The sequence below is a fragment of the Schistocerca nitens genome, chromosome 4 (genome assembly GCF_023898315.1).
Source record: "Schistocerca nitens isolate TAMUIC-IGC-003100 chromosome 4, iqSchNite1.1, whole genome shotgun sequence".
Classification (NCBI taxonomy): Eukaryota; Metazoa; Arthropoda; class Insecta; order Orthoptera; family Acrididae; genus Schistocerca; species Schistocerca nitens.
Genome location: NC_064617.1, coordinates 213,380,723 through 213,393,063, shown reverse-complemented (window position 1 = coordinate 213,393,063; position 12,341 = coordinate 213,380,723). Strand labels below are relative to the sequence as shown.

General features: G+C 36.8%; 1 protein-coding gene across 1 annotated transcript; it reads left to right on the top strand.

Moving 5' to 3' along the window:
• The first annotated feature begins 1,431 nt into the window (after window positions 1-1,431).
• Window positions 1,432-11,745, top strand: LOC126251886 (N-alpha-acetyltransferase 40). The gene is made up of 3 exons (XM_049952589.1): window positions 1,432-1,611; window positions 1,886-2,356; window positions 8,575-11,745. Exons 2-3 carry the CDS (start codon window positions 1,886-1,888, stop codon window positions 8,770-8,772), a joined length of 669 nt encoding a protein of 222 aa, XP_049808546.1. The 5' UTR covers window positions 1,432-1,611; the 3' UTR covers window positions 8,773-11,745.
• Window positions 11,746-12,341: the final 596 nt, after the last annotated feature.

The window sequence follows — 12,341 nt, the reverse complement described above, 5'->3', positions numbered from 1 at the left end:
CAGTTGCCATTTCTCTCATTACATAGTGATGTATGGCTTGTTATAGAGAATTATGATGGACACTAATTTAAAGAGGTACATGAACAACGACTTTTGTATGTTTAATCATCCTTACCTTCGTTGCACATTTTACAAGGTTTGTAGCATCTGCTTTGGTTAGTTATACTTACTTAAACTCACTTTATAATTTGTGCTTGTATATGCATTTACTTGTATAACTTTTCATAACTATTTCTTATATTTTTAAAGTTACTGTAATGAGCTTGTAATATTTTTATTTGATGTGTTTCCCCTCAGATACAAGGAGTACATTATTCTTTTCTAGGCATTCCAGGAATTTCTTGTTTTCACTTTAAGGTTTTCAACAGCTGTTAATGGTCATACTAACATTGACAAAATGTTTAATTACCACTGTGAAAACCGTCTAACTCACCCATTCTTTAATAGGTATTGCACATATTATTTTTGCTATTAAAGTGTCATTTGTTTCAAACAGAAAATGATACAGTGCTATATTTGTATATTTCCAGTACCTTGTTGCACTTTTGAAGCTGTTAATTTTTCATTCATTCATACATGGTGTTCCATAAATATCATCAGGAAGGATAGTCTTCAAGGATGTAGAATTACTCCAATGTGTATGTTAGTTGAAAATGATGCTGAATTCATATCGGTCTAAATACGTATTTCCTTCCTTTCTTAGTGATGTTATATTTCTGTAACCTGAGTTTGATGTTTGTAAGGAGTAGTCTTGTCTTTGATATCATGATGTAGTGATAGCGTTCTCCTTACTTATCGCTGGATTCTGGAATTTTCGGAATTGAACATGCCTTTTCCCTGGAGGGAGCATTGTCTTGTTGTATAATATCAACTATGTTGTGGTGCTGGTACTGGTTACATATTGGTACTTGTCATGTACCGAGTTAGTGTGCAATGAGTTGTTGAGTGCTTCAGCATGGAGTGATCACATGCAGCTGTGTTGCATATAAATAGAGTGATGAACTTGCTAGAAAGTACAATCGGAACTTGAATTTATTACATCAATTTGTAGAAGAAAAGTGTTGGAGTAGCTTAGTTATTTCGTCGAAAGGAACTCTGAAATAGTTTTGAGATTTATGGCCGAGACTGAATTGTGTTTGTGTTTGCTTTGGTGTTTGGTCATTAATAACCTTTAGCATTGCTAAAACTTCCTGACTGATCTGGCTTTAGGGGTATGGGACGCGTAAAGGTGTAAATAAATAAAAGATGAGCTGCTCGTGGAAACTTAAAAGGTACAGTGTATTAACAATAAATTATCACTATATTGTTGAATATAATATTTGTACATCGCATCAGTAAAATGTAGTCGCGAATGCTGACGTTTCTATGGCGTCTGTAATAATTACATATAGTTACGTCTTTACAATTGGTTCTTTGACTGTACTATGTAGGCAATTTTATGGCGGGAATTTAGTGTGCGTTGTGTGGTGAAAATAGTTCCGCTGTCAAAAGGAGGGAGCGTTGGATGAATTGTGTCTTATCAAGAAGACTGTGTGTATAATCGGTTTCGATACTGAGGGTCCGAAGAGGAAAAGTCAATTTACTTGCCCAGAAAGCAGCTGATTATTGACTGTATGTTTTTGCAAATTGCATTACTGTTGATTTTCGCAAATGATGTTTAATATATTTTTCTGTTTATGTTGTCGGACCTTACGATGTTTAGTATTTGTGTGAAAGTTGGCGAACTTACGTCAACTGCTGTCCAGAACGGCATTTGTTGGTTATTCGGAATACATTAATACGGTGACCTTATTTCTAACACAAAGTTACGGAACCGTTTATGTAAATGTGTCGAATGAGAGTAATGTAGGAAAGGAGGCCAATCTTCTTTTAATGTTGTTTTCAGATGGGGCGTAAAACATCAAAAGGAAAGGAAAAAAGGCTGCAGCAGAGAGAGGAAGCTCTTCAGATAGCTGCTGCCAAAGCTGTAGTTGACAAAGCAAATGCTCAAGAAGATCCTCTAGCACCATTTCCTGCCTTCAGAAATTTCAACAAAAATGGAGTTGAGGCAACACTTTCTTGTGTTAAAAGTGAAAACATTGACAACGATACGTGGAATTGGATTTTTAATTTACTGGAGTGCAATATGAAACCGTTGTACAACTCTTGCAGTTGGGGTTGGAATGAGAAAGTAAAGAAAGAAGAACTGACTGATGAACGAGCATTATATCTTGTAGCAAGGGATAAGGAGGGCAAAGCATTAGCATTCTCGCATTTCCGATTTGATTTAGATTATGGGGTAGAAGTTTTGTATTGCTATGAATTGCAGCTGGAAGCCGCGGTTCGGAGAAAAGGTCTGGGGAAATTTATGATGCAGGTAAGATTGTTTTGTTTGTATATATATTTAACAATTAATTAATTTCGGTTCATTCTGCGTAAATTCATCGAGAAACTAGGCAATTTCTCAGCCTCCAAGTCATGTTTGGATGATATTTGGCACATTTTTCAATACAGAGATAATTAAACATACAAAAGTATATCATTTTCGCTCCTTTTTCATTTCGTGGCATTTCAAAGCTTGGAAGTTCAGACAATTTTAATAATTGCGCAAAAAGACACTTGCCAACATCTTGGAAATTATAGTTTTTAGTTTATCAGCCAAGCTACCTGAAAATTGATTACATATCCAAGGAATTTAAACATACCAAGGCAGGAAAAAAATGTGTACTTGAATTTTTTAATTTTGCAAAGAAAGAAAACATTCACCTTTGTTTTATATCACATAAAGAGAAAAGGATAATTCTCAAAGTATTTTGAAAATAATCCTTGGTCTGGAATATTATATTGCAAAATACAAGTAGTGGGATTTTGTTCTGTTATGTTTTTCGTGTTATATGTCAGTTTTTTACTCTTGTTTTTCAATGTGTGTTCAAAAATATGTAACAATTATTTTATTAACAGTTCTGAAGTTTTCAGTGTTAACTTTCATAATAGGTTGTTTTAAACCTCACAAACAAATGGATGCATAAATTTAGTTACATAATCCCAGCAAAGAATTGCAAAATATTTTCATGTTTGTAGCTACATGTCCTGATCCAAGCAACTCATATAACAATCGTGTAATGACAACTTGAAAAGGGAAATGCAGAAATTCAACTTTAAAAATTAGAGGAAACTGTACCAGATTAATTAGTGCAGCAGGCCCTATATCTTTCTAAAGTAAAGTTTTTCTTAGCAGAATCTAACTTGAGTAGAGGGATGAAGCAGAAACCTGAAGTAATTGACTTTTTGAACTAATAAATTTTTGTCACTGGGATAAACAGTCCAGAGTTGAGGACTACTGCAAGCTCAGATTCCCCCACCTGCTTGGACATGTGTTGTCATTAAAATGGTGGATGCACCTATTTCAATCGAATATAATATCGTGACCGTAATTCTACTTATTACTCATGCGAACAAAAATCAGTAACGTGCGAAATATTTAACTACAGCAGTTAAATGAAACTAATGTGACAATTGCAGGAAGTAGGGAGTTTTGGACGGGGACAATGGAAATATACAGCTATAAGAATAACAACACTATTCCAAAACAAATATTAACCTATTTATCAAATGCACGAAAATTCTCAATATTAAACACAAGCAAAAAATGGAGGAAAAAAAATCTGTCAGTGGTACAGTAATTTTTGATTGACCTACGTAGCTCAAACTAAGCTCTAGATACCATGAACCCACACACAGCTCCGAAACCCAATACTGCAAATTTCACTTGAACATTATGGCAGCTAACATAAAGCCCACAACGCACTTGAGATCATTAGATCTGTTAGCCAAACCTTCACATACCTTGCCTGTCTAAAATGAAGTCCACAGTACAACAAACCAACAGTCACGTAACTGAACACATTGACTTCACCATATTTCAAATGTCTCTTTTTCCACTCAAGGTTAGACTTGAAGCTATGCTACATACGTCTCACTATAGCCTTAATTCGAAATGCAAAGCACCTTCATTTCATTTCTAGTTAAAGCAAATAGTGATTATTGCAGAATATTCACAATGTTATTATGCATGGTCATTGTGAATAGAAACTGAAATTATAAAGTGTGAACCAGTGAGCAGCCACTGCTTACATTACATATGACGTCTGTTCAAAAAATTCCAGAATTTTGTCCACAAAATTTTTCTGCTCTTACCTTTTTCTAATGTGCATGGTCTCCTTCAAAGTACTCTGCTCCTCAATTGATACACCAGTCCCAACGCCATTTCCAGTTCCACGCGTGTTGCTGGATCCTGCACTGCACCATCTGTAAATTTTCTTTTATCTCATCTGTTGTTCCAAATCTTCATTCTTTCAGCAGGGTTTTGAACTTGGAAATAAAATCATGTCTGCAGGGGCCTGGTCCGGGGAATATTGAGGATGAAACAACACAGTGATTTTGTTTTTTGTGCCACAGTCATGCATAACAGGTATGAATGTGCGGGGAGGGGGGGGGGGGGTGTTGTTGGGATGCAAAGCTATGAATTGTCTCTCACATTTTCTTGCAGGCATTGCAACATGTCCTGATAATACCATCAATTAACAGATTGTCCCTGTGGCACAAATTCATTATGATCTTATCCTTCAAAGTCAAAGAAAACTATCAGCATGGCCTTGACATCTGGCCTGACCTGACGAGCTTTCTTTGGTCTTGGAGAACCTTTCCTGACCCATTGAGAATACTGAACCTTGGTCTCATCGCCAGTTATGATTTTCTTAAGGAACATCTTGCTCTCATTTTCACAATCCAAAAGCTCCTCACAGATGGCAAGGCGAAAGTCATTCTAGTCTTGACTTACGAGCCGTAGGACGGACTTGGTAGCAACACGTGGCATTCCAAGGTGCTGTATCAGGATTTCGTGATGTGATCCAACTGAAGTATTACATTCTTCTGCAGTCTCTTGGACAGTCAGTCTTCAATTGGCATGCACAATTTAGTTCATGTTCTGAAATGAGTGTCATCGGTAGACGTTGAATGAACACTGAACGAGGCTCATCTTTAATCTCCGTCCAGCTATTTTTAAACTGTGTGGCGAACTCTTCGTAACACCGAGTATGGCTTAAACACTCATCATTTGGTGTGTCTCTGTTAAGGTTTTCTCGAGTTTCACACGAAATTTAATACTGACCATTGCTGCTGTAACTCTTCCATCTCGAAATTCACAAACTGTGCAACACAATGTTCTGCTGAATACAGCACCATCATAACTAACAGTACGGGTAGAACTGCAGAAAGTCCTGCCACCACGTTCCAGTTGCAAGAAAGTTAGCTGTAGCCTTCCAATCCATAAGCATTCTCGAAATAACATCTTCTTCCCACCACATTTTATTGACAGTGATTTATAAAAATTTTCTGAAATAAACAAAACCAATTGTTTCAGAGATAGAGGTAGCTAGTAAAAGTGGAGAAATAAATGTAGATCATTTCAATATGTTTTTCACCTAACACGTTTAAACAACAGACAGATATTGAAATGAATCTTAAAGTTTGCTTAGCTCCAGTTCAGCATTGCTGCAACCATGTACTGAGGGTTGAGTAACCTTGTGACTACTTGTACTGCATTTCATTGTATACATTAGATATCTCCCATCCGGTCCTATTTGTTGTATGTCCAATACACTACTTTTATATTCTAGGAGAGATCACAAGTGTGTGTACAAGGCAATCTCATTCATAGGGTCATTGCATTTTCCCAATATCCCATCAAGGAAACAAAAGTCTATCATCTGCTTTATTAGAGTTGAGCCTATGTGTTCACTGCATTCCATGTCACAAGAAGTTGTTCAGCCTGGCTTTTTATACAAGTTGACTGATTTCATTTGTGACAGATTGATATTTTGGTCAGTGGATACTTTTTCTCCAAGTTCACAATTTTACGTTTCTGAAAATGTAAAGAAGTTGCAAATGCCAATATTTGCACCACATTGAAATCTTATTAAAGTCGAACTTAATATTTGTGCAGTATTTTCAGGCAGCACTTCATTATAGATAACTGCATCATATGAGATAAGTCTGGGATTAGTGTTTGTGTGGCGTGCAAGGTCATGAATGTACATTGTGAACAACAAGGATCCCAACATGCTTCCCTGGGGCATTCCAGAAGTTACTCCTAGCTCTGTTGGTAGTTCTCCAACAAAGATAATGTGATACATCCTGCATCAAGAACTCCTCAGACAAGTCACAAATATATTTATATCATTTTGTTGATAAATTGGCAAGGAAGTGGTCATTCTTTTTGTGATTTTATGTTTGACCTCAGAATATTTCATAATATTCTAAAACATTTCGGCATAAAAAATGTAGGATGGTAATTACGTGGAGCATTTTAGCTCTTATAGATGGGTGGATGTGATCTGTACTTGCTTTCAGAATTTCTTCGGTGTTTTTTTTTTTTTTTTTTTTTTTTTTTTTTTTTTTTTTTTTTTTCCAGGTGGTTCTTAAATATTCTGCTGTAATAGTTGCCATTTTGACAGCCAAACATGTTTTCTTAACATCTTTCTGTGGTAATATGCTATGCTTTACACTCAGTGTTCAGTACTTGGTTTCCTATGTTTTCACAGAGACAAAGGTATGTCCATTCCTTCATGAACTATTCTGTGTGGTACTTACATATCCTGTGTTTAGATTCTACTAATCTGGAGTGAGTTTCTGTACATGCCCCTGACCGGAGCTGAGTGTCGAAATTTCCTTGTTGAGATATGGCATTACCTTCTCTTCCTCTGGTTTATTGTATGTGTAAATCTTCTGTCAGTGCTTTGGTAATATTTGGCATAAAAACTGCCTAATTCTCACTGATAACTGTTTCAATGTGAACATCAACAGTGATGTCAGGTTGTTTGTAGCCATTACATCTAATATATTATATTTCCATCATGAATGAGTTTCTGTAATATCTGTTTTAAATAGTTTCCAGAGGAAACATTTAATATTTTTTTCATATGGTGCCTTGTCGCACCCACTACGTCAAAAATGATTATTCCAGTCAATTGTAAATATTATCCATTATCCTCCAGTGATGATACTATGATTAGGGAACATAGATACCAGTGAGCAGACATTTTTCTATAAATGTTTTAGATTACATCTATAGATGTGGCTGGTAGTAAAAACTGGCATCCAGTATATCTTCCCCCAAGAGGTCTTGCATGTAGCTTCAGTTTCTGTCTTGGGGGATTTGGGTTTGTGTGCTGTAACCAATACACCACTTCTATTTTCCATTAGCATGCCCTTTTGCTATGCACCTAGATTTAGAGCAAAAATCCTAGTGAACGCCACTTTTGTTCTTAGCCAGTTCCCAGTACCTTGTATTAATGTGGAAATTTGGGGTGGGGGGCACCTACAATCCCCCCCTCCCTGGCACATACCATCTAGAAAGTCGGAGCCTAGCTTGTCACAAAACCTTCAAAGTATCTGGTTCAAGCCTTCCACACTATTTGGAACCAGAGCTCCAAATTCAGTTATGGGCACAGTGCTATAGATTGTGAGCTTCATTGAAAGTCCATGAATAATGCTGGTGCTCTTGGCCTTCTCTGCCATTCACTGGAATGATCAAAGTTTTATGCAAAATGAGATCATTTGGACCTGCAGAGGAGACCAGTAACCTTTGAATCGGATTAGAGCATAAAAGTTAATGTCTTGATCACATGCTAGTTGATTAAAATTGATAACAAGTTTTGACTTCAGGCATCACCAGATCTAAAAATTACTGTAGTGACATGTAGATGCATAGCCAGTTATGTATTACCTCAGAGCCCAGAAAACGGATGCAGTTTGTTGCAATGTATGCCACATTCTGCAGCTGATTACATCTTGTTCTTTCCAGGGTTGCCAGGGTAGCCTCTCAAACAAGTTGAATGAGGTCCCCAAATACAAACATTATATGCAGAATGTGATCCTTCTTATCCTTTGCTTCCATTTTCCTAAGGAGTCCTCTAATTCGCCATAAATTTGAACTGTTAATGGTTAACAGATTCCTACTGTTTTGGGATTTCTTCATCCTGGTGAGAGACTTAAGGGCTTCCCGACTTGTTTGACAGACTTTTTGTTTTGTCTATCTGCGACCCAACATCTGTGCTATACGATGAGTAGCAGTCTATCCTTTTCATAATATTGTCATTATTCCATCCTGGATTTTCCATTGTTTGATGACCCTATTAAGTTTCACCACAACTGCTTATACATAATATGAATATCTGCAACCTCTAATAGTCAAAAGTAGAAAATTCTAATTTTCATTTTTCTGTAGCTTAACATTTCTCTTGGTCCAGTTCAGTTCATATTATGAATGCAACATTTTTTGTGGTTCACGTGTATCTTTGTATGATAGAATTTATATAAAGTGCTTTCTTGTAAATCAATTGTTTCATTGGAAGCAACGTGCATGGGGCATCCTCTGAATCTTCATTGAAGTAGTGTTTATTCATTAGTATTGAAACATTTTTTTGTAAATTTACAGAAAAATTAAAACATTTCAGGTTGTGCTGGGGTAGGATTCAAAAACTTTATTATGCTACAGACTGGTAAACATACATAAAAAATCGGTTTTTGTTATAGGTATTGGAACTGATGGGATTTTCAGCCAAAATGAAAAAAGTTGTGCTGACAGTCCTGAAGCATAATCCAGATGCAATGAATTTCTTCACCGCTCTGAGGTATTCACTGGACGAAACCTCTCCAGAAGACAACTTTTATGAAGAGTTTCCATATGTAATTCTCAGTAAACCAAATAAGAAGCTACTGTCATCAGTGTAATGGTTTGCTGAAAATGACTGAAAATATTGACTATTATGTTTATCACAAATGTATTGACACATTTTATCATTATATAATCGCGTCAAAACTGCCTTGAGTTCAAGAAGACTGCAGCAAGTGCCAAACTTTCAAGTTGTGTTGTCTGCAACAATCCTGGAGATCAGTCCATGCCAAGGCTCAGTGTCTGTAAAATCAACTTTTGGAGAAAGATCGTGGAAGCTACTGTATTAGGAACTCAATTTCCATTGCTGACTGAGTGTAGAATAGTTTCCACACTGTGTTAACAAAATCAGTTTGCATCTGTTTGCTCGCATTCTGTAGATCCCTTCAAGGAAGACGATCTTCAGGGATATGGAACAAGTCAAAGTATACATTAACAAAAACAGAGAGATCATATACAAGGAATGTTCAGAAAGTAAGTGTACTGTGAGCATATCTGGCTGTGGGTGTTATTTTTTAAGAGTTTGCAATAATGCGTGTTAGAAGGGATGCCTGACCAGAGCGAACATCGCAGGAACACAGTAGTATTTAAACTCGTGTCATGTCCAGTTGCGTGAAAAATTTAAGTAACAGATCCCACCATGTGCTGTGATCAGCTCCCTACTCATGGAGGGAACAACATCTATTGAATTTTTCCCCAAATCTAAATGGTTTACAGTGAAAGTGTTGTGAACAGGGCAAGGGTGTTTAATTGTTGTAGGGAATTTGGAGGAGGCTGAACAAACAGTCATGATGAACAGAGGAGTGGAAGACTTTCCATTTTTAAGGAGTTGGTACAAAAAAATAAAGGATGCTGTTCGTGAAGACTACTAATTGTCAGTGGGTGAAATTGCTGCCATGTTTCCACAACTCTCCAGATCTCTTTTACATGAGAAACTCGGAGAAACACTGGGATACTGGAAACTGTGCTCAGGATGGGTCCCAAAACGGATGACTAGAGCAGCATGAGATAAATTGGGCAATCCACCTGTTTTGTTACAAAATGAAACTTGTGGGGCTCATTATATGCCACGGACAAAAAACAATGCCTCAGTTTTTGGGACCAGAAAGGCATCATTTTGGTCAAAATTTTGCCCCAGGGGGGACTGTCTGTGCATGACGATACCAAGATGCTAAAAAAGCTCAATAGGAACATTCAAAACAAAAGGAGGGGCATGCCACTGAGAGGAGCATGCTTGTTGCATAACAGTGCCTGGCCTCATGCTGCCTTAGCCACAAGGCGCTCGTGGACTCGGTCGGAATGTTTTGAATCGTCCCCAAATTTCTGTGACTTGGCTTCTTCAGAATATCATCTTTTCACCTCCTTGAAGGCACACAAGTGGAATTAAGTTTTCAACCGACAAGCAGGTGCAAAAAGAGGTTCTGAAGTGGTGGAAACAGCTCGTGGGAGACTTCTTCAAGGAGGGTATAAAGAATCTTGTGCCGTGGCTCGCTACATGTGCTGAACAGGATGGCAGTTATGTAGAAAAATAATTAACAAGTGTATTAACAGTACCTTGTAATTTTTTTCCAAATACACTTTTTCTGAAAAAAACATTAAAATCTAGTACACTTACTTTCCAAACATGACTCATATACTGACACTGTGTACTGTATTTACAGTAAGATATTGCCATTCTACTATATGCTATGCAAATTTATACCAGCTAAATTTAATTAAGTTAGAAAGCAGGCTTCTGCTTTGAGAAAAGCTGTTGCCTCTTCAGATATTTTGAATAACTACTAGGTAGCTTCTAGTTCTACAAATGCTCTGTCTATTTACAGTGCATTACTCCTTGTCATGCAGCTTAACAACTATCACTGACACTTTCCATTTAGCTAACAGAACTTATCAACATTGAATAAGGATATCAAGATAATTTGTTGAAAAAGTGGCTTATGAGGTAGGTTTATAATTTTCTTTTAAGCTGGTAGGGATTCTCGATTACTTTCCTTCATAAAATTTAAATGGGGATTGTAGTCAGATAAACAATATTACATAGTAGTTAAGTGGCAGCAGGAGAAATAGCACACAAAAGTTAGGGAAATGTGCAAGCTTTAGGAGCCATTGGCTCCTACTGACAGAAGGATTGAAGGGAAAAGGTGACTGGTGAGGTTTAGAAAATTGAGAGAATTATTGAAAAGTCTCCCAGAATCCTGAGTGAGGAGATACCATACATTTTGCCTTCTCATCCTGTCTTTTAAGTCTCCCCTGATCCAGGGTTCTGAGTGACTTTGTAAATCTCCCCATTTCCTTACCTTGCCAGTCCTGTTCATTTATCCCATTCCTTTCCCTTCTATCCTTCTGTGAAAAGGAGCCGCTGGCTCTGAAAGCTTGCACATTTTCATAAATTTTGTGTGCTGCCTCCTGCCAATCCAGGGTGAGTAGACTTGATCTATCTAATCTATACCACCATATAAAGATGAGTAGTTTCCTAATGTTGTTATCAAAATAGTAAAAATATAGAGCAGTTCTTGACAGATTTACTTATAATTTTTACATGATAGTCGCAATAAACGCCCAGAGGGTCATAGACCACACTTGTAATAAAAAAAAGTTCATGATCGATATACTTAAAATTTTTAGATGGACGTAGGATACATATTTTTTTATATACATGGTACATGAAGAAATATATAAAATGTATACCACTATAGAAAGGCAGGTCACTGTTTAACATCATTGCGAAAAATCTCGAAATCTTCGTACCCAGTTTAATTAAAACTTTGATATGGTTCTATAATAAACATTTGGGTAGACATAGGCTATATATTTTTAATATACACGGTATATAAATGTACATATGTATGCTTATAATACATCAAGGGAAACCTTGTTAGAAAAGTTCTTGGCCATTGTGCTTCTAATTTTTTCACAATACTTTTATAAATATTCAGACAGAGACTGTATATTTTTTTAAACTACAATGTACAGGCTTTCTGTTAAAATAAACTGTGAGAATGAAAATTTTGTGCTGTGCTATACTGTGAAAATGTGTGGTTTCATTATCTTTCCCGCAGTCAGTTGTGACTGCAATTGTGTGGTGTTTAAATATTAGACAATTGTTTTTGTCATACATATTCTGTCTCCTTATATACAATTTTAAACAAAAACTTTATACATAACTGTGTACTGTTTGCTTTCTTCATCACATTCGCTTTTAATATAAAACAGGAAAATTGTGTTTGTGGCTTATCGGCTTATGATGATAATACTTCTGCAAAATATGAATCATCCAAAACTTTGTAATTCTGCCGTTTGCATATTAAAGCGGTGTGAAATAGTGTCATTGAAGCTATTGTTCTCAAAGGTGCAGCATTAAGGGAGATTGTCATATGAATGTGACTTGCCCATTCATTGTACGTGACTTCCGTTGGCAATAAACAAATCTCAATGTCTGGGTGGGGGGGGGGGGCAGAGAAGGTGGATATAGGGCAGAGGTAATGAACAGAGAGAGGGGGTAGGAGGCGACGGTCAGAGAAGGGGGGCGCAGGAGGAGATTAGGATGTTTATCCATTTCCCATACATATTTAGCAATAGCAAAGCATTGCCAGCTGTCACTAGGTATATTTTCAAAAATTACTTTTGT

Excerpts from the sequence above, each read along its gene's own strand:
- LOC126251886 (XM_049952589.1), top strand. The coding sequence starts at position 1,886 with ATGGGGCGTAAAACATCAAAAGGAAAGGAAAAAAGGCTGCAGCAGAGA. Across the intron at positions 2,357-8,574 it reads TGGGGAAATTTATGATGCAG|GTATTGGAACTGATGGGATT; the intron begins GTAAGATTGTTT and ends TTTTTGTTATAG.